This window comes from Carassius auratus, chromosome 17 (genome assembly GCF_003368295.1).
Source record: "Carassius auratus strain Wakin chromosome 17, ASM336829v1, whole genome shotgun sequence".
In the NCBI taxonomy this organism is placed as follows: domain Eukaryota; kingdom Metazoa; phylum Chordata; class Actinopteri; order Cypriniformes; family Cyprinidae; genus Carassius; species Carassius auratus.
Genome location: NC_039259.1, coordinates 11,662,643 through 11,685,147, shown reverse-complemented (window position 1 = coordinate 11,685,147; position 22,505 = coordinate 11,662,643). Strand labels below are relative to the sequence as shown.

Below are 22,505 nucleotides of genomic sequence, written 5' to 3'. Positions count from 1 at the left end.
TAAATTATAAATAAAAATTTGCTGACCCCAAACTTTGAATAGTAGTTCATGTTTATGATTTCACAGATATATTAGGAAATTAAAACTGTTGGTGCTCACTATTAAAATAAATGTCTATAAAATAAATATATATATATATATATATATATATATTCAGTTTTACTTAGAAAGGTCTTGTTACGGAAATTAAACTGTGCTAATTTCGGATGATAACAGTCATACAAAAATCACATTGTGGCAAAGGAAAGAGAAATGATCCATATGACTTCGGCACAACACTAAGAGAGAATGATGTTGTTTACTTTCAGATTATACCACAGTGAAGCAGCACAGTAACGGAAAGTAAGGCTCCATATTTCAGCAAGATTCCTTTAGGTTTTTGTAAACACAAAGTACAGCTTTGTATCAAGGGGTCAAAGCAACAGGGGAATTTGGAGAGGTTCTGGAAATGATCCTACAGTTACAAGTCGTTTGATTCCACCATGTTCAAATCAGTTACAGATGAAGAACATGCAGCATAAAGGGAGGTTTTTTGAGAACTTTGAGAAATACAGTATTTATTCAAGTTTATTTGTATAGTGCTTTTTACGATACAAACCATTACAAAGCAACTTTACAGAAAATTACATGTCTACAATATTTAGTAGTAGCTTATAAGTGGTGACTGTCAGTTTGTGTGCATATGAGTATTTTATGAGAAAATAAGGGGATAATATACAAGAGATCTGGATGGGATGTGCCCACCATTGAACAGACAGTCCACACAGGCTCTGGTAACATGTCCCATGAGGGAGTGTATTACTGTGAGAGCACAGCACAGGTCAGTGGATCGGTGTCTTAATGAATGCGGAGGACAGAGCAACTCTCTGTCTTGTATTGTCCTGCACCGAGTGAGAGAACCAAAAACAACAACCATAAGTTTATCAGGCTCTCATTAGCACTTCACACAACACTGATTCCAACCAAAGAGTCTTTTCAACAAATATCAGCTTCATTTGTGCACATACTTATTTAGCCAATCATTTGGACCGCTATAAAATGTCAGATGTCTGAACTTACTTTACTCTGGATTATTAACAAACTCTGATGGTGCCATCAAGTCAAGATTAAATTTTCCTGTAGTTAGTCAAATGGCATTGACACAATAAGATTATATCTTAACAAACAGACTGAAATAAAAGTTAATGCGCTTAATTTTTGTACTCTTGACATTGGTTATGTTGGTAACATTGCACTTCAGAAGTGAAGAGCTGGATGGGGTATTTTAACTATAATTAATAACTTCAGCAATGTCAAGTTTACCAACCACCTGTTGATACACACAACAGACAAGCAGATACATGCAGACATGCACTGACGGCTTGCGACTGTCAAATGGCTGTATGACTATAATACTGAATTTAATTTATTTGTGTTGTTGACAGAATTATTTAAAACAAAATGAATTATTATTCCTATTCAAACACACTCTTTCTGTTTCAACAGTCCAATGCTATTAGTGCCATTAATAGCACAAACGCAGATCCTCCCCTATTAACCAGTCTGCTAATTGCCCTTTTGTTGTTGTTAACCACTGAATACTCTGAATCCTCTTGTCCTGAATTGTTCTTTGTTGCTGATGATTTCCAGGCTATTTATTACCTGGGTTCACAATCACATATTCAAACAATGCAATAACTGTATCAACAAATGAATAGTCAATAAGACACATATGGCACCATTTCACTTCACCTAACAGAGCTTCTAAAAAGAGTAAGTACAAGCGACAAACATCAAATCAAGTCTGAGGTTGTTGTGCTTCACCGTTAGTCCCTGTCACACAACTCTTCAGATGTCCTTGAGACTGGGTTCCTAATTTTTTTTTTCTTTTTTTAAGGTTCACCAAACTCCAACTTGATCAAAACTATAGAATAAAAACAGTAATATATGAAAATATTTTTATATTTTATGAAGTAATTCCTGTGATGGCAAAGCTGAATTTATGAGCAGCCATTACCTCCGTGTTCAGAGTCACATGACGATTAGCTGCGTTTCCACTGTCGGGCCAAAAGCGGGCGTACTAGTGCGTGTCAGGGCCAGTAGTGTTTCCACTGTCACTTCCGGTGCTTGATCGTGCCTTTTCTGTGCCTCCTCTGGGCCAAAGGCTCAGGTTTTTTGGCCACGATGAAAACCTTGGGCCAAAGCGGGCCAGACAGGGCTAGAGGAGTGTTTATGAACAAAGGTGGTGTATCTCCGTGTCTGGAGAGTTTCAGTGTCCCGGATCATTTCAGAAAGCTAAAATCTTTTTAAAATAAGTTGAGCTCAAAACTCACTTTCAGTCAGGAGCAAGTGTTTGAAATAACTTGATCCGATGTGGATCATAATCACCATACAAGGATTATTTATAAGCAATGCAAAAGACTATTCATGTTAGGCATTAATGTTATAACTTGAAGAAATCAGACGTCAGCTTCTTATTCTCTATCAAAATTGTGTATTTATTTTGTAACATATTTTATCTGTCATAAGTCTGATCTCAAGAGTTTAGCTCCACGTAGCCTATGTCATAAAAATATTAGGGGTGCTCCGATCACGATCGGCCGATCGTTAATGCGCATCTCGTCAGTAAAGCCGGTTCACTAATCAGCGGTTAATTCCATCGAGTGCGTGATTTCACATAGAGCAGCTGTTACTACACAGAGCCGTTGTTAACTGAGAAGATGCGCCAATAAACGCTGAAAATGAAGTGGATTTGCGCATCTTCTCTATTAACAATGGCTCTGTGTGGTAACAGCTGCTCTATGTGAAATCAAGCACCTGATGGAATTAACCGCTGATTAGAGAACCGGCTTTACTGACGAGATGCGCATAACGATCGGCCGATCGTGATCGGAGCACCCCTAAAAAATATAATAATGGTTTTTGTTTGGGAACTTTTATTAAAATATAGAAATTATCATTCTTTTTAAATCTGATGTATATAGGCTATTGTGATTTGTGAATCAGACTCGACTGAATAAGCAGGCTATGTTCATAACGCTTTATTTTAGTGTGACTAATTTTCAATCCTGATAAATTAATTCATTATGATCAATGTATCACTTATTATAGTAAAACATAGATGCTTTTGGATTTAAATATTTAACAAAGCATGCAAACAAACAGCCGCTTTTATCGTGTTTGTTTTGTCTATTTCCAATGACATATATCTTATTAGTTTTCTGATAATTTTTTTGTTGGTGAAATTATGGGGTTGTATGACATTATTCCCGAGAGGCGTGTAAAGGGCGTGTTTTAGTGAAGCACAGCAGAGCTTCTGGCCCGCTGGTGGAAACCATAGACTGTATAAAAACATGGACATAGTGTCCGTGACATCGCCCATAAACTCCTGAAGTGTGTTTTTGAAGCCTAAAGTGTGTAGAGCGGGCCGTCGCCATCTTGGCAGTGCGTCGCCGCGCGACTCTCCCGGACATTCAAAAATGGGCAAAAAGGCGGGAGCTAGTTGCTGAAGCCACGCCCACCTAGTGTGACGGCAGTGTCAACAGCTCCAATCCCCCTGTCACTCAAGTGACAGAACTTTGCAGAACTTTAAGTCTTAAAATAATTTAAACGGAAGAGTTATAAAAAAATTCACCCCCCCTCACAGTTGTCATAAAGGGCAGAATAAGCTATTTAGACCAAAATCTTTTTTGCACCAGGCTGCAAACATGTTTTTTGGCCATTTTAACATGGGGAGTCTATGGGACTGACTCCCTTTTGCAGCCAGCCTCAAGCGGCCAGTTGAAGAACATCTTTTGAACAATTTTTTGTAACGTGCTAAATGTATTGATCATGTTTGATAAACATGATAAACATTTCTTTAAAAAAAATATCTTAAAAATCTTGCTGAATGATGGTGTACCTCTTCATCTAGCCAGTCCATCGCAGTCAACACATAAGACCTTCATTAAACATGGATTCATAGTTAAAATGAAAGCAAAAGCATTAAGATGTCTCCAGCTGACAGATAAAGTGGTGACAAATTAAAATGGTTTCGTGATGACCAATCAATTAATCCACAAACACTTTTTCAAAAGTTCCTGACTCTGCACATATGCTGACATTTTGCCTGCAGACTGCTTAACTGAACCAAGAGTAGTTTGACAAAGAAGATGTAAGCCTTTTCAAAGTCTTTTGTTTATTTTATTTTTTTTCAAGCAGCTATCCCTAATGTCTGATTGCTTTTTACAATCAATAGGACTATTTTGATACCATATGTATCAGAGCATTTCTTATATATCCCCATTTCCCTGCATCTTTCACTCAATCCACGTATGTAACAAGTGCTGCTCACCTCTTGTGCGAGGCTCTGTGCATGATCCGTCAGGGGGTAGGGAGGGCTGGGCCGGTTCATATAGTGGGCCACAGCATTATGAATGTTGAAGGCTTTCTGGAAGTCAGACTTCTGGACCAGCTGTAGAACCAGCTCCATGTCCTCTTGACTCTGAGAGTCATTCAAACTATGCTGCACCTGCTTGAGGGACATCAACAGGTCCTCCAGCTCTGAAAGCACAAGCGCAAACCATAAGTATGCTTGCAGATCACTCGTGTATCTCAAAAACACTCTGCCTGTAAAAACAGAAGAAACAGTAACTTCACAGAGGAACAACAGTACATACCTCTGAATCATTCACCCGGAAAACTGATGACATGGCCTCTCACAAAGACTCCCCCACTGAGCATTTTTTGTTGTTCGTTATCCACATCACACAACGTTTGCATTAATCACAAATGTAACTCAGCTATTCTAGCGTTGTCCTTGGCTAACCAAGTTTCAGCTATGTTGTAATTCTCCTTTATAGTATCTAACTACACAACAAGACACATTAGGAGTTAGACATGGGGGTGTGTTTTCCTTGTGTGTTGTGTAATGTCTAAGTGGGTGGCTAATAGAGGTATTAGTGGGCATATCAAATATCTTAAGTGTTGCCTTTGCTTTGTTCTTGATAGGATATATTTTACGGACATTTTAGTGCCACAGAGAGTTAGACTGTCAAAAAATAGCATAGGGAGAGTGTGACAAACAAATCGGAGAGATGAACTGGAACACAAACTATGAAGGAAAACCGAGGAAAACAGTACAGCAAGAGTGGTCTGAGTCAGAATGTTTCATAAAAGGCTTTTTAATTAACCTCCCCCTCAGAGGGTCCTCTTCTCCCTCCCTGAGGAATTCCTCTCACACATATCCCTCGGCCATGACTTTCAGCAGAAGCTCCAAGTGCCCCTCTCATTTGCACAGTAACTCAGTGCGTTCATCCTTGTCATGCATTCTGGATTTCCCCTGAATGGAGATCTATTCAAAACCAAGAATTCACTGGAAGAGCGGAGCATGTGTGTGTCTGTCCAATCTAATGGATTAAACTCTAGCGAAAGGCTTCCTGTTGAGAGTAACTAAAGAGAAAGAGTAAGAGGTTGTGGTGTGAGGAAAGTGAAGGTAAAAAATCTGCTAAAAATATTAAAATAATGGGGTATATAAATGAAGTTTTGTCCTCATTTAGTTTCAAGTCCAATGGCTCTTTGGCTCTTGAACACTCTCATTAGTCATCATCAGTAACGTGGCTCTTTGCCTCCTCTAAGAATGACTTCACTCATGCATGCTGATTTTAGCAGTCAAAGTCCCTTCGGTTCCTCTGAATCAGTTTCAACCTCACATGTCCATGACTATTTGTGCCATTGTATTTTTATGTCATACAATTGTGAAAAGTAATAATTAATTGTTATGTTTTTTTAACAATGTCTGGTCACTTTGTAAGTCTAAATTTCATTGCATATCATGCACTAGTATTTTAGGATTATTTATATAAAGATTATATACATTTTATTATATAAACTTAAATTATAGACTATAGATGTTTAAATAAGCTTTTATATTTAAGTTTTAGTAATTGTGTTTTTCTAATTTTTATTAGTTTTTTATGTTTCAACCTTTAATTATTTTTTTTTATTCTACTTTTAGTACTTCAACCTATCTAAACTTAATGTTTCAAATTTTCATGTTATTTTAAAGAATTCTGTCAAACATATTTTATTTAAATGAAACTGATTGTATCTGATCTATCAGTCTACCACTATTGGATTGAGAACAGAAACAATGTGGAGAAGAAAGTGGGAATATGTTGCAAGCCAGATTCAAACTCATGCATGCCCTATGAGCACTATGATTCAGTATTTAGGCTTAACACACTAAACACCATGGCACTGACACCCACAATGCTGCTGCATGCTTTGCACATGTCAGGGGGCGGGTTTATAGCAGCACTCATTGGAAAAAAATCCCCATTAGTAGTTTATGACACCCACCTAGTAGAGATGGTGGTGCAGTGAGAATTTGCAGACCACCTATAGAGCCTCCCGGACCTTCCATTTGCTCAAAGGTGGGGTTATCGATGCCCACTTTGGGATTCTGGGAGAGTTTTTTCAGGCGCATGGATGAGGTGAGGTCGAGTTCCTGTCGATTGCGGCCTTCTTCCTCCCGTCTCCTGCGGTCCTCCTGCTGCTGACGGATCCTTTCCAGCTGAGCGCTGCGTCTGACGGGCAGGGTGCGGGCACCCAGTTCACTGGGGCAGTCCACCGCCATCTCCCTGTGCCTCTGCACCACCTCCTCCAGAAAGTCAGTGCCTCCGACGCTCCCTCCCCCACCGTCTGACTCGGTCACATATCCGTTCATGTGGGAGGTGGTCATCATGGCTGTGTGTGTGTGTGGTGAAGTGTGGTGTGAGTGTGTGTGAGGTATGAGGGTTAGGAGGGGTGCTTTCTGCATGGTGTGATGGCTGAGGCCATGACAGCAGGACGGAGGTCAGTAGCAGCTCCAGACAAAGAGCCACACCTGGAAAAAAGAGAGCAGAGTTTTCCAGGAAAGTTTATACACGTTTTAAAATACTTCCATTCATATGAAATTTAAAATCTCACCTACATAACACTAATTTATTCACAGACGTGGTGGTCTAACCCTAACCTTAAATATTAAACTTCATTCATGATTTTATTTGGACTGACTACTGCTACAGACACAAATGGCACCTCAGATCTTGTGGCTTGAGGAGTTAGGGGCTATTAAGGGACCCGATTTATGATTATCTTTTGGCAAACATTGAAACAGGCAAAAATCATATACCCTTTAAGGAGACCAGAGAATTAGAGTTAAATGGTTAATTGAAATAAAACTTATTCTTTTTTTGTTATTATTTGTCTTAATGTGAGATTTTCAGTGTCTCACGAGCAGTTCACAGTTAATGCTGCTTTACACAAACTCTATCTCTGCATCTCCTTTGGGTTTAAGTTGCTTATACGTGCATTTGGGAATGGAACATGCAAAGCCCATTTTATCAGATTTGTAATGAGAAGCATTTATAAACCCAGTCACCAAAATAAAACCTTATCAGAAAAATTTGAAACATTACCTGCATCATGCAGACCTAGTTACACTCTTTAGACAACAGGGGCCAGTAACCATCCTAAATGTACTTAACACCTTAGAAACCACATAAGAATGCCCTGCTTATTACCCATAACACATTTGCATCGTAGCAACAGGTTTTTCCTAGGTAAGCAAAATTCATTTCTTTCAGAACATGTAAAAATACTACTTTTTGCTTTTGTCATAATATATTTTGCAGTTTATTTCTTTGGCAAAGCTGTATATTTAGCCTATGTATCGATCCATCACATGTCAAGTTGTTTTGACAAAGTTTCTCATAGGACAGTGCAGATTTGACCATTGAGCAAAATATATATTTTTCGGTATTTATTTCAGCACACATTTAAAACAAGATCTGATTAACGTGAATCATATAATTTCTCTTCTCCATTAACGTTTGATGTCACCCTTATTTACTTTGCGCGATGTTACAATGGAAAGCCTGTCATTCATTCAGCACTCATCATAACGGAGATACTGTTGATAAAAAACCAAGGACAAAGCCATATGCGTGTTTCACAATGCTCAGGTGAAATGCTATAGGAATACTATAAATCTGCAGAAGCATTTGATATCACGTATAAGGCACCATGATTACAGCAATCAATAAATGGATGGCGGAGCGCACCATTTTGTTTACTGACGTAACTTACACACATACTAAAGCACAGACAATGCTAGCTGTGTTCAGTTTCTGCTGTCTCACTATGATGATATGAATACACAAATGTCATCTCCAGCTGCTCTGAGATTCACTTCATAAGGATTTTACTGTTTCATTTGAGAACACCACAGTCATATCACATACACAGCAGCTGCAAGTTCCTCACAACACCCTGTCAAAATAAAAGTATAGTTTAAGGTTAAAAGAAACATCAGAACATATTAATGTTTAGCGGTCTTAAGACTTAATGCTACTACTGCTAATACATATTAATAAATCTTTATTTTTAAAGGAATAATCATATCGGTAGAGCTGAAACAACGAATCGATTTAATCGATTAAAATCGATTATTAAAATAGTTGTCAACTAATTTAGTAATCGATTCGTCGCTAAATAAATTTTATTTTCCATAAGCGGCTCATTTCGTGCATATTTCAAATCTGCGGTGACCAAAGTGTGGCAGTAATGAGCCACCGGAGGTTTTACTCAGCCAGTACAGCAGGTGAAGTAGCGAATAGCCAATAGCTGGCCTCGTTTTATGTCACGTGCTTCCCGAACAGCGTCTCTGCAGCATTCAGCGGGAAGTGGGAGTACTTTACTTTGAGCCTTCAAAATGAAGAGTAACCTGTAAACTCTGCACTACTGAACTGTTTAAGGGGCCGTTCACATATCGTGTCTTTTGCGTGCTCAATTTCGTTATTTCCTATGTAGGCGCGCAGTATGCACTCTCATAAGGGAAGCGACGCGGTCGCGACACGCACGCGGTGCGATGCGCCCGTTTTTCCAGGCGCGTCCACACCGCATCCATTTATCCTTTGCTGAAATTTCCGGGTCTTCATGGAGAGGGCACGTCATGGAGAGAGCACGTCATGGTTGCTTAGCAAAGGCAGACGCCTCAGGGGCGCTTCTGCCCGAGCGCTTTGGAAAGAAGGAGAAAGCGGCGCGACTAGCGTTTTCCACGCGATTTTAGGTGCGATATGTGAACGGCCCCTAAGAATTTTATTTGTGCAGATTCTCCAGTACAAGGTTGTTTGCAAATGTTTAGTCGTAAAAGCTGATAACATTGCTTTTTAACAGTTAACATTTAAAGCTTTACAAACATGTTATGTGATCAGTTTGTCGTTTACCAGTTCATAATTCAGACTTGCAGCCTAATTATGACTGAATGAGAGAGGTAAATGTTTGAGTATATTTAAAAATGCACTTCGTTTCTAAGTATTCACTGCTCTTTTTCACACAGCAGGTTTTTTGTGTGTGTCCCAATTTTTTTTTTCTGGACAACCTTCTGATGGATTTTACTTTAAATTGTGAGTTCCATTCAGGTTTCATGCCATTGGCACTTTTTTTTTCGAAGGATTGTTTACAATTTCACAGCAAAAAAAGCTATAAAGCTTTTTCCCAGTAAATAATAAAATACAATGCACTGCAATTTTATTCTGTTTTATCCTTATACTTCGTGAAAATATGTTCTCAAAGATTCCTTAAGCTTTGTTTGGGATGTTAAACTACTTTAGGAGCTCTAAGGACTGCCATGGTGAAAACAATATTTGAAATCTCCTTGTGAATTTTGCTAGAGTATGGGTCAGTGTTTTGATTGCAGAAGAGTTCGACAAAGGATTACTAACATAATAAAACAACTCCAGGTATATTTTTGATGAGGATATGACAATGCAAAATGGTTAAAATATCTTAAAAATCTATGCTGAATGATAAAGACCCTTTATTAATAATTTACTTGGGGAAAAAATGGAAAAAAACTAAAATATAAGTACATAAACCGATTAATCGATTAATCGTAAAAATAATCGACAGATTAATCGATTATCAAAATAATCGTTAGTTGCAGCCCTACATATCGGTTTTATTTATTTTCTTATTTTAACAGTAAACCTCGGTTGTGCAGCACTTTGTTTGCCAAAAAATAAAAGGTTTTAATTTTCATTTGATTAGGATAAATTAAATTAATGTTTTATATCTTCATCTGATTGCCAGAAAAAAATAAGAAGAACATTTTATAGGGTCCTATTATTGTTCAAAATAGGACCCTATACGAAAAAAAGAACAAGTTTAAAATACAGACTTATTTTTATTTTATTTTTTAATTCATTTCTAAACTGAGGTTTACTGTTTATTTTTTAGAAATAGCACTCATTCACTGAATGCAATAATAAAAAATTGAGAATCTGATTGAGAGCTTGAGAATCAAAATACCCCGGTACATATTTCATGACCACTTAGATGTTTGAAAGTCTATAGGTTGACATATATTCAGATATAAATGTAATTTAAAAAATAAATTAATAATTATCGATTTTCAAATATTGCACCTGTCACCGGTCTGATAGAGAGAGCGCGCGCAAGAGAGAGAGAAAGAGAGAGCGAGTCCCGGCCGCACACTCAATGTCTTCAAACAACACGAGCGCTGTCTTGTTCTCTCTCCCACGCGCATATTAATCAATTGACACGTTGGTGTCGATGTTTAAATCATTTAAAATGGGAATGTAAGTGTGCTCACCCCATTTTTGTTTGTAAGAAAAAATTAGATTTCATACCGCAATATATATCGCAGAAAAATAAATTTTTTCCCAATATCGTGCAGCCCTAATCAAAATCGAATCGGGACATTTGAATCGATACCCAGCACTGTTGTTTTACCAACTTTACCCTCAGGCCGCACTGCTGATTAATTACAGTGATATTTATGGCATTCATTCCTCTATGAGTGTACAGTTACTTGAAGCGCCGTATCAAAAACTGCCCAATATAAAGATAAAACAAACAAGCCATCTTCACACAGTGCTCCTCTCCACTGTAGTGGCCTTGTGCCTGTGAGTGTGTGCTGTGTCAGCTGTCAGAGACAGGCCAGATCACCGTTATCTGCCCCTTTATCATCCCCATTTCTGACAGCTGACACTTTCAGAAAACCCAACTTGCTTTCTCACCCCCACAACAAGACCTTGCAGATGTGAGCAGCCCTGACCCTTGGCCCCAAAAGCATTTCCTTAAATCTTCTCAGACAGTTTTGGGTAACAAAGAGCCCTGAGTCACAGCTCTGTCACTCAGTGAGTCAGGTGATGAGGCGTGCGTTTGAGTGTTGACGCTGGAGGAAGCTCTTGTAATGAGATAAAGGATTTAAGATTGTGTTTGCTGTAGACTTGAGATGCCAACGGTCTACCACTGAATAATGCATTAGACAGTGATACCATGTCAAATGGGTGTCTTCTTCCAGGAAAACACATCCCACAGAATAAAGAAAAGACATGTGACCACACAATGAAGATAATGGATAAACCTTGCCCCATCTACCCTCCTACATTCCTCTTTCCTCATACTTCACTTCTGAAACTGCCCAAGATGTGATCATAAATATAACAAAATGAATCTGACCTCTTGACAGTTACACGTCTATAAGGGTATGAAAATATCAGAACTCAAGTGACCCATATTGATACCACTGCATGTGCAGTCAATGAATAATCATTTTGACAAATGAAATTCCATGATTTTCCATTTTGTAAGATGTGCATAAAATGATTTTTAATGTATTTTATTTTTAAATAAAAATAAAATAAAACTGCCTGTTCCTTACACAGTGCCATCACATGGTTTCAGACGCAACTGAAATATTTTTAAACACACCTCACATGAGCCCGAATATAAAAAAAAAGGTGTAAGCTCATTTCAGAAGTTGTTGAAAAAGAAATGTAATAAAAGTCCAGCCTGCCCAAATGCATCAACTAAGCCCCCATATTGTTGGAGTCAGGAAGTAAAGCTGCGCTGATTACAGAAGTTGTTACAGCACAAGTGATGTCTGAGATGAAAATCACTGCAGTTTCCTGGAAACTCTTGATTCACTCTGCCTCTCCGTCTGACCTCAGCGGAGCCTTCTGTCTGATACAGAACCTCTCTTATCTTTAACACTATCCCTCATTTAGTCTAGCTTCACTCCTCACTAATGCACTGCTCCCCTCACTTCTGCCATGCCCTCCATCAGTTTCCCCTCCTCCCTTAAGACTGCTCGGAGATTACTGTGCTGCACGACTGCCTAACCCGTTGCTGTGACAACAGCTTTGTGTGTGGGTGGGAGGTCCCAAGGCCTGAGAACCAAACAAGGGGGAAAACACATACACACACAGGGGAGAAGCTATACGGGGGTCCTCACCCGAGTTAGCCAGTCAGCCCAGGATAAGCCCTCCAGACTGTAGCAGGATCTCCTCTCTCGTCAGTACTGACCCGTCTGCTTCCTGTCTTCCACTGAATGCTAAAAAAAATCTCTCTTGACTCCTCCTGAAATAAAGAGAGAGAAATTGTGAGTGCAGGTGACAAATTTGACCTTATTTACACCTCACCACAAGCGGATGACACCAAATGCAGGTGAACAAACACACACACACTGCATTTGTAGAGTAAACGCTAATCTGTCCTGATTTGTCCCAGACAAGAATAAAGTACAAGGATAATATATGTAATTTATATTTAGTATTTGCTTCTCTCTCTCTCTCTCTCTCTCTCTCTCTATATATATGCATTTTATCCGATTTATAAAAAGTGTATATATATATATATTAGGGGTGTAACGATACGCGTATTCGTATTGAACCGTTCGGTACGACGCTTTCGGTTCGGTACGCGGTACGCATTATGTATACCGAACGGTTCGTTGGAGTAATTAATTATATTTGAAAAAAAAAAAAAGAGAGAGAAAGAAATATAATGATATGCGTTCAACAAGGTAGCCCAATACCCAAACAACGTAACAGGCAACGCCCCTGACACTCCGAAGAAGAAAAAAACACCATCTTATATGTTTATGTTAGGCTACTCAGCAGGCGCTCGCTCACTCAGTACGCGCTGAGGGCTCGTTGCAAAATAGCCAATGCGTTTAACAGACTAGAAATGAGAAGATCCTCCAATAACCAACAGGTCTGGTGTTTGGGTGCACTTTGGATTCCCTTTAAGCTATAATGGTGATGGCAAGAGAGTGGTGGATAAATAAACAACGGTATGTCGCATCTGCAACATGACAGGGTACACCAGCGGGATTACAAAAAAAAACAAAACAAAAAAAACAGCGGGAATATCTGGGATATATGCGTCAGTACTATCTGGGAAAAGACGAAAAAAAGGAGAAACATGCACGCAGCAAACTATCCCTGCAGCATTTAGACACTATAGCTTAAAGGGAATCCAACCCAAACACCAGACCTGTTGGTTATTTTACGATCTTATATTTCTGGTCTGTTAAATGCATTAGACATTTTGCAACGAGCCTTCAGCGCGTGCTGAGTGAGCGAGCGCCTTAGGGGCCGTTCACATATCGTGCCTAAAAACGCATGGAAAACGCTAAGCGCGTCTTTCTCCTGAGGCGTCTGTCTTTGCTAAGCAACAATGACGTGCTCTCTCCATGAGATGCGGAAATTTCAGCGAAGGATAAATGGATTTGCAGCTCTAAAAAATCGCTTGCAGTAGTTCTGCTACTGAATTTATTTCAAAATTGCAATCCATATACAACTATGATCAGCTGTTCCTTCATCTTGGCTGAGCTCTCAACGTTGTTACGGGAAAGGATGAAGCTGATTGTTGGTTCTTGTCACATGACCCGCGGTGCGCTTGCGGCATTCTGAAAAGTTGAGATGTTTTTACATTTTGCTGTATCTAAAACGTATCGAACCGAACCGAACCGAACCGTGACATCAGTGTATCGTATCGAACCGAACCGTGAATTTTGTGAACCGTTACACCCCTAATATATATATATATATATATATATATATATATATATATATATATATAGGAAAAACACTTTAATATACACACACACACACACACACACACATATATATATATATACATATTAAAGTGCTTTTCCTGCATTAAAACTCACATAAAATCTCTGAGTTCATGACAGTGCAATGACGAAGCAACAGTCCCATAATGCACCAGGCAGGAATGCAAAATACTCTCGGAACGACATTCCTCAGCAGGCCAGACCAACATAAGGGCTCTATTGTGAGCACCCACATGTGTACGCTTTCTCATGCAACCTCAACACCTGATTATTAGTGTAAACCAAAGTCAAGGTTACATTAAGACAAAGGAACAAGTGCTTAAAAAAATAAAACAGACCTACACACAGCGATTTATTTCATTAAGACCTCTAAGCCACTGTTGTTTCTTGGGATGCAGTTGTGCAGATATCGACAGGACAAAATCCAATTAATCTTTCCTATAAAAAGGTAAGAGGATTGTAGCTTTACACCTACACACAGATGTAGCTTGAGCATAGCCAACATCCATCTGAGCTCCACACACTACATTATTCAGGTAGTCATGCTGATGTCATTATTAAGGTGGTTTTCACCCTGTTGGCTGAAGATAAGAACAATCTTACAGCCGCCCCCTACAACGTACCAGAGACAATATGCAATACTGAGCTAAATCAAACAACCCCCGACTGACGATGCCAAAAGCCCCTTACATTTACATAACAGCCATCTATCTTTCATGAGAGCAGCTCAAATGGATGAGTGAGGTATAGTGCTTTCCAGAGTCCAAAATTAACACACAACAAGAGCCAGTTTAAAAGTTAAAATTGGTCTCTGGCAAGAAAATGTATGAAGTTACTGGAAAGTTGTCCATAATTTTTGTTTAGAAAATACAACATGGTTTTAAACAGCAAAATGTATTCTGACCTCTGCTATTTAATCTGGCATCGGTGACGTAAGAAAATCAAATCTGATGATCATTATCAGATCGTATGTCTCCCAACAAGTTTTACAGAAGAAGAATTACCATTAGAATCTAGACGGGAAGCCAAAAAAAAAAAAAAATATTTTTAACAGTCAATTTTTTTTGTCTGCATTTATTTAAAAAATGTTATTCAGCATCCTTCCCATTGCTTAGTTATCCTCCAATAATGTGCAAATCACAATATCTATGTAGGCTAGACTGTTAAAATATAAAAATTAAATTCTAACACACACACACACACACACAATCACACACACACAAATGCTTTTGAAATTAGAACAAACAAAAAAAAAAACACCAAATTAAAAATGAAAATAAACTGAAAAAACAAACAAACAAAAAAAAAAACGATGAGGTCAGAGGAACACATTCACTCATCTAAATTGTGATTATATTAATATTAATCTATTAATCTACATTGCAATACTTGTTTTAAGGTTACTGCTCTCATAAAAATACAAATATTTTTGCCATATGTACAAATTTCAAACAACATCTAACAACAAATATCAAGCAGGCCAGTATCTGTCAACAGACATATCTGTCAAAGAACCTGATAGAGCAAGCTGCCATAAATTTGTTTTTTAGCTAGTTTAAAGCATGTCTTATGTTCAGAAGAGGACTTTGCACTTTCCCAGCATCAATTCACTGTGTGCCTTCATAAATTTTCAGATGTGCCTGCAACAAACTATACATTGATATAATCAGAATTGTCATTATATAGCTTTTTAATTACATATCCAATCAAGTTCTTCCCAGCCCCTCTTCAAACTACACTTCTTACAAGTATGTATTAATTTAATTCTTTATTTAAAAGATGTTTAAAACACACACCACAATAAACAAAGTTTGTTTATCTCTCAACCTGTTTAAGCTTTGATAAAAGACTCAGCAAATATCGGGATATAAAAATGCAATTCTTTTGCCAAGCAATTACAGCCAATAAGGTCATTCTGTGCCCTGGTGCTGTGCAACAAGGCTTTAGTTAATGTCATTTTACAGCATGTGCACACGTTTAAACACAAACGTATTCACACCAACATGGACCGTCTTTGGGATATTTCTCCTTCTCCCCTTCTGGATGACACAACACGCAGTGGAGAGCCCCAAGACTGAAAAACATATAAATATAGCCTCGAACCATCTGCTGCTCAAGAGCTTAAGTAGCCTACTTCAAAACCTCCTGTTCCATTCAGCGGCGGGCTGGCCACAACTCAACTACAGCTCGGCCCAGCACACTAAGCCCCTGGCCTCTTACACAAGGAATAGGGACATCTGGGTGATTACTAATAGAATCGTCCCTTTACACTGGTATAGGATCAGCTCTGTCAACTCAAAATCTGAATCTTAGCCTTTCTTAGATAAATAATTAGGCTGATCTATGATAAATGCCAATGGGAAGGCTAATATTTCCCAGTGTGGAAGACTAAGCAGGGATGAGATGAGGCAGATTAGGCATTGCATGTTTGTGGTACATGCAGGTGTTTTCTAGAGCAGGTGCAGCACGGCTGGCCCAGAGGCTGTGGGTGTGTCCTCACTGTGTCAGCCAATAGGATGTGAGCAATAGTGGGCACGGTGTCAACAACCCTGTTGTTTTTCATTCCACCTGGGAAACGGTCCTCACAGATACTGCGGCTGTGAACACACACTACGCAATACACACAGTGGACTCTCACCGGTCACATTCCTGGCAAGCTTTAGTGGTAGAGTAGTTTCGCTAATGCAAAACAAATTGAACAAGTGAACAAGTGTGAAAATGATCAAGTCCAAACATATTCATATTCTACTTTACACATAAAGAGTTATTTTCACAAGTTCTGCTGGCTAATTTAGGATTATCAAGCACTATTCATAAAAGACTGGCCCATTAACAGTGCACTGCACAGTATTTTTCGCAATGTAACAGAAATAAATAAATGACCCAAACAAATATTATTGAAAATGTAATGTACATAAATGTTCATAAATCAGTCAACCAATAATTTTGATAATCTCATTGACATTCATATGCCCTGTTACCTGAACAAAGAACTCCACTTAACACACTGAATAACACGCATTATTCACAGGAAGGATGTTTTCTTTCTTGGCCTGGCAGCCTCAGCCCTGCACAGGATGAACCTGTTACGCTGACAGACATGAAACGGCTCGTCCTGAGGAGTGGCTAGTATGGAAAACAGAACCTGAATGCTGTGACAGGGTGGGAACGAAGCTCTTTTCCCATCATCAGCCTTCACTAGGTTTTGTAACGTATGACAATATATCAAAGGTCTGGGGTCTACCACACCTTTACAGTCGAAAAGACACTATGCACTGACACCTCACAGATATGAATCTCTCTCATCAGAGAACTGGAAAATGGACAACAGAAAAAGCAATGTCTGGAATGATATCATGCAGGATAGAGGGAAGCTGGACAGGCCGACACTTCCATGGCTGTCACTGTAGAGGAGAAACAGACCAGGATCCTTATCTTCCCCAAAGCTCCAGCTCAACATTCCAACACCCAGTGTTTGTGTACCAAAAAAATTCCAGATTCCAGGCTCCTAAGAATCGGGCACGTACCACCTAGTACCAGGAGGAAGAGCAATGCTGAAGAGAGAGTGGAAAAGAAAGGGAAATAGACAAACAGAGGGAAAATATGCGGCAAGAGCATAGTATAGACAACACTATCATGCAGAGATGAATCACTTTTGACCTTAGGAGTGCAGAACAGAAAATAAAACCAACACATGACCTTCAAAGCTATTACTAAGTAAACCATTTTACTTGCTTTCCCTTGACTTATAACCTCCAAAAGACATTCAGAAAGTCATATGCATGCAAATATATTTGGAAAATAAACGACCCAAGCGACTGGCAGGTGTGAAACCAACACTGTGAGGCTCCACCTATCAAGCCTACAGGACCTCTTTGTCAGAAACATCAAATAGATTCCAGTTCTGAAAACTTTTCTATTTACTGATGCTTAGCAAAATGCTTACACAATGTTTGTAACAGCTATAGTTTTACTTAAAAGCAGTTTCTCTGGGCATGTGACCAAAAGTGCCAACAATTGTTCTGTAGCACTTGTTTGTGTGATTCTGAACAGATGAATTAACAGCTGTTCATTAAATGTATTTACATTCTCAAATCTGAATGAAAATTGAACCCAAAATGAATCCTTGTGTGAACAGGTCTACAAGGATAGTCCCCCCCCCAAAAAATGGAAATTCAGTCATCATTTACCCATCACCATGTCATTATAAACCTACAGGACACTTTCTTCTGTGAAACTAAATATTTAGAAATATTTTGACCAAACAGTTTCATTTTCCACTGCCTACCACTGTATTTTTTTTTCCATACAGTGTAAGTCAAGGGGAACTGTAAAAACTGTATTGTTACTAACTTTATTTAAAACATTTTTTGTTCCACAGAAAAAATTGAGTCATACAGGTTTGGAATGGCATGAGGGTAAGAAAATGATGACAATTTTGGGTGAACTATTCCTTTAAAGCTGGATGGATGAATGCAACTTTTATTTTATTTTTTAATTCTCAAAATTATACAATGTGAGCACTTCTGAGGAAGAACTAACCACAGGACTTTCTATAGTTTGTAGGGTCATGGCATTGCAACTTTAAAAAACAACCCTAACCACTATAAAAGACAAGCTTAACCTACCATCTTGCATTGAAAACATTAATTTTCAATTCACAGTAATAAGAATATGAAATTATCAGTACAGTAAAAAAAAAAAAAAAAAAGCAGAATTAAAAAATTTCTGCATGTTTTAAATTGTGCTGGTGTGTTGCAATTTATAGCACTGAAAGCCTATTAGACAGTGAAGGTGATCTGTGGCTCATCCACTCTTGACTGGTCGCTGCACCTAAACCATCCTGCAATGACAGAGATTTGACAGACCCCAAATGGAATCAAGAGATTAATAAGGATTCCTCAGCTAGTATTAGCCAAGTGATAAACAGTGATAAGAAACATTTCACACAACTGATGAGAAAATGTTTCAAGTTGGTGATTCAAGAGCCGCATGTTATCCTTTCGGGGTCGTTAGTTTGCACACTAAGGGGCCAAGTTGTTATTGACCTCCACTGGCCTCCTGAAAACTAGTGGGAAATCCAGGTCTAGACAGTAGCCCCCTGGCATTTTGGATGGGCTCTCTAGGAGAGTTTGTGGCTTGTTAATTCCTAGCTGTGGTGGTCCATCAGAACAGCAGAGCCGCTGCATATTGAGAATTCCTCATGGGTTACAGTGGTTCTGTACGTTGCTGGCACTGGTCCCAGTCCCTTCCTGCACCACCACCCAAGTGATAAATAAAGTCCTGTCTACACCTTCATAACTCTCTTCCCACATCAATGCATCACACACATTTGAGAATGAGGATGAAACACTTGAGACAGTCAGCCCTCTTGGTAGTTACACATATAACTATACAGTGCTTGCTGATAACATTTAATGCTGGTGTTTGTCACTACAGTGGATATGAACTAGTGCTTGACAAATACAGGCAAGTATTTCACTAGTCAATGCAAAGCAACGAAAAATTATCTAGAGAAAGGGTGGCTAGATATACACTATCATTTATGTTTGAAGGCAGTATTTTTTTATATTTACTAATACTTAGTAACAATTCATTAATTTGAACATGTGACAGTAAAATCATTTTAATATGGCAAAAGATTATTTAAAATAAATGTTCATTACAGTGATATATCCCATTACCGAATACCTTCACATGTCTAAGCAGCACAACTGCTTTTAACATTTATAAACATAATAATTGTTTCGTAAGCACATGTTAGCATATTAGATTTTTTTTTCCTACTAGTTCTCTGAAAGATGCAACACTGAAGACTGGATGGCTGCTGAAAATTCACCTCTGCTAAATAATGAATTGTTTTACAATATATTCAACACTATTATAATATTTTACATTTATTTTTTAAAATATGACCACTTTACACTTTTTTTTACATACCATGCTGCCTTGGTAAGCATAAAATAAATTACACAAAAAAACTTAAAAAATACATTAACAAGTTCTTTAGAATTTATTTATTTATTTTTTACACAATCACTAACAATATAATAAAACAAAAAGTCTTATATTTGATTATTTATAGATTATTTTTTATATTATGTGTAATAATTTTATATGAACAAATATATTAAGATAATATTAATAACATTAAGGGACTACCCTATGTGCTATATCCTACAATATATCCATCAGGCCATCGGATTTCATCGGTCTGACAGGCCAGACTCACTGAAGAAATGTGGCGGTGAGGTAATATGATTCGAGAACGTGCTGGCATTAACACCTCTCTCTCTACTCTGAAAATAGATACGTCTCCTTGAAAGAAAGCCCATCTGATTTAGAGCCAAATCCCTCTTTCATCTATTATAGCATAATTTATTTGTGCAGTAACTCTACACCTGGAGCAAACAAACAAAACTGCCATAAATAACCCATTACCATCATCATAATCTTCATCAACTGCCCTGAATCATTTTATGAATCAAATGATCTTTGACTTTAACACAAGCATAAAGAGCAGGGAAGGTTAACTCTGTGACAGTGCCTAAACAGGTTACCTCCGAAGCTGAATTATATCACAGCATGCAGTGAAGACTTATCTGTAAACAACACCGAGCTGCCAGCTGACTCGCAGCTTGTGATCTGAGGAAGTGATAAGATTGTCAATTGTGTTCCTAATAATGGAATGAAGACATGGATGACAGCCAGACCCTGCTGGGAACGGACTTCTTGGTGACAAAAGGGAACATCATAGCCAAAAATGTTGACAGTGAAGCACTTACTATTAAAGGGGGGATGAAATGCTATTATGCCAGGGATGTGGGAAAACTGAAACTGAAGAAATATTTCTGTTGTCAAAATTATTCACCTTGTTAATTAACAGCAAGATACTGTCCATAGCTTAGTCTGCATTTCATCAAGACTTTACCTGTAAATACAATTACTTCACAGTTTAAACGTTTTATGGAACTTAAAGTACATTTTGGAGACCGCAAGTTACATGTAATATATTCACTAAGTGTGAACTAGTAACACAAGAATAGATCAAGAGGGAAAAACTGTATTTTCTTCTCCTTTACTAGCGCATCAAACTGTCATGCAAAAAGAAGGTTGAGAAAATATCACTTAACACTCAATTTAGAAGCACATAAACACTTTTAACAAGCCTAATAAACACAGCCCAGTGTGTCTAGAATCCAATATCATTTGTTTAATGACACACGCTCTTTAATTCACTAATAACACAAAAATGATCACTAAACTTTTAAACGCTATCCGAACTTTTAAACGATATCCCACTGGTGAAATAAATGGTCCTCTACTTCCCCAAGGCATTTCAGTCATAAAATAAAACGATAACGCCCTTCCCATGTCAGCTTTGATCCATAGTATCCCAGTAATCACTCCAGAGAGAATATGGAGAGTCAGTGATATCAGATTTCTGAACCTTCTCGAAGGGAACAAAGCGACATTTGTGTCCTGATGGCTGTAATGAAGGTAGATGAGCAATGGCAGTCCGTGTATCGATAAAAGAAACTTCCATGCATTTCCAACAACTTGTTTGAGGAGCTTCAGTTCTGCCATTTTCAGCCTGTATCTTAACATTCAAATTTACTTAATCTCAAGAAGCAGGGTAACGGTCTCACGACCAAGTGAGCTGCCACTTTTTGAGCAATGAACGCGCCTATGATGCCTAAAAATGCTGCCTAGGTAGACTGCTCATTGGGTTTTGAGACAGGCGTTGTATGTGTCTGGTCAGTATACGTTAGCCTAAAACTCCAAAAACAGTGAAACACAGAACGTATAAATCATATAAACCGTTTCTTCAATGTTTCTAGAGTTCTATTTCAAATAAATTAGAGTGTGCTTTAGAGTATTGTTAAATATATTTGCATTGCTAACACTGCTAGCTGGCCACTTCCCGAAGTGCATCGCTGCTTTCTTTCCCAGGCAACCTGTTGCAAACAACACTTACGCCGCGTTTAAGCGGCCAAACAAATTTAAAGATAGGCTTAGCTTACCTCTACAGTTAGATACGCCGTCCCTTTAGTCCAGTTAGTGTATAAATACTCCCAAACAAGAGTTTTTTTTTCACAGAATAGCTCATGAGATTGTTGTCATGTTGTGTGACGGTTCGCCGCGGCTCCAGTCTCGGAGTACCGTAGGACTGACTGACGGAGAGCGGCTCAACAGCGCCTCCGGCAACTGCATGAGACGACGCTTCTGATTGGACAGGACGACCATGATTCAACTGCATCGTCCAATTAGATGTGGTTTTACTTGAGAATATCGAGCGGACGAGAAGCCGGCCAGTTTCGGCTTGGGTTTTTGAGGCTTGTTCAATTTTTACATTTTAGCCTATTTCTGTATTGTAGAACCATAACGTTAATAAATATATATATTTTTTTTCTGAAAATATATTTATATGTTCAGACATTACTTTGACAAACTGCTTTCTACATGTTAAATTTTACAGAAGAATGCAGATATACATTTTTAAATGTATATGTATTTTTTAAAGAATGTCTCATTAAATACAAGAGAAAACAGCTTATATTTGAAGACAATGGCATCTCTTTATCAATGCAAAAATAATTAAATAAATAAAGGTGTG

The 22,505-nt window shown here is 38.3% G+C and overlaps 1 protein-coding gene across 1 annotated transcript in view; it reads right to left on the bottom strand.

Annotated features, from left to right (window-relative positions):
* pals1a (protein associated with LIN7 1, MAGUK p55 family member a) overlaps positions 1–22,068 on the bottom strand; it is a 29,716-nt gene extending 7,648 nt beyond the window's left edge. Inside the window, exons 1-4 of the mRNA XM_026285840.1 lie at positions 21,913–22,068; positions 12,263–12,387; positions 6,319–6,844; positions 4,313–4,521 (exon numbers count right to left, since the gene is read on the bottom strand). Of these exons, the coding sequence (XP_026141625.1) occupies positions 4,313–4,521; positions 6,319–6,778 (669 nt within the window). The 5' untranslated portion in view covers positions 6,779–6,844; positions 12,263–12,387; positions 21,913–22,068. The remainder of the gene's footprint in view (positions 1–4,312; positions 4,522–6,318; positions 6,845–12,262; positions 12,388–21,912) is intronic.
* Positions 22,069–22,505: the final 437 nt, after the last annotated feature.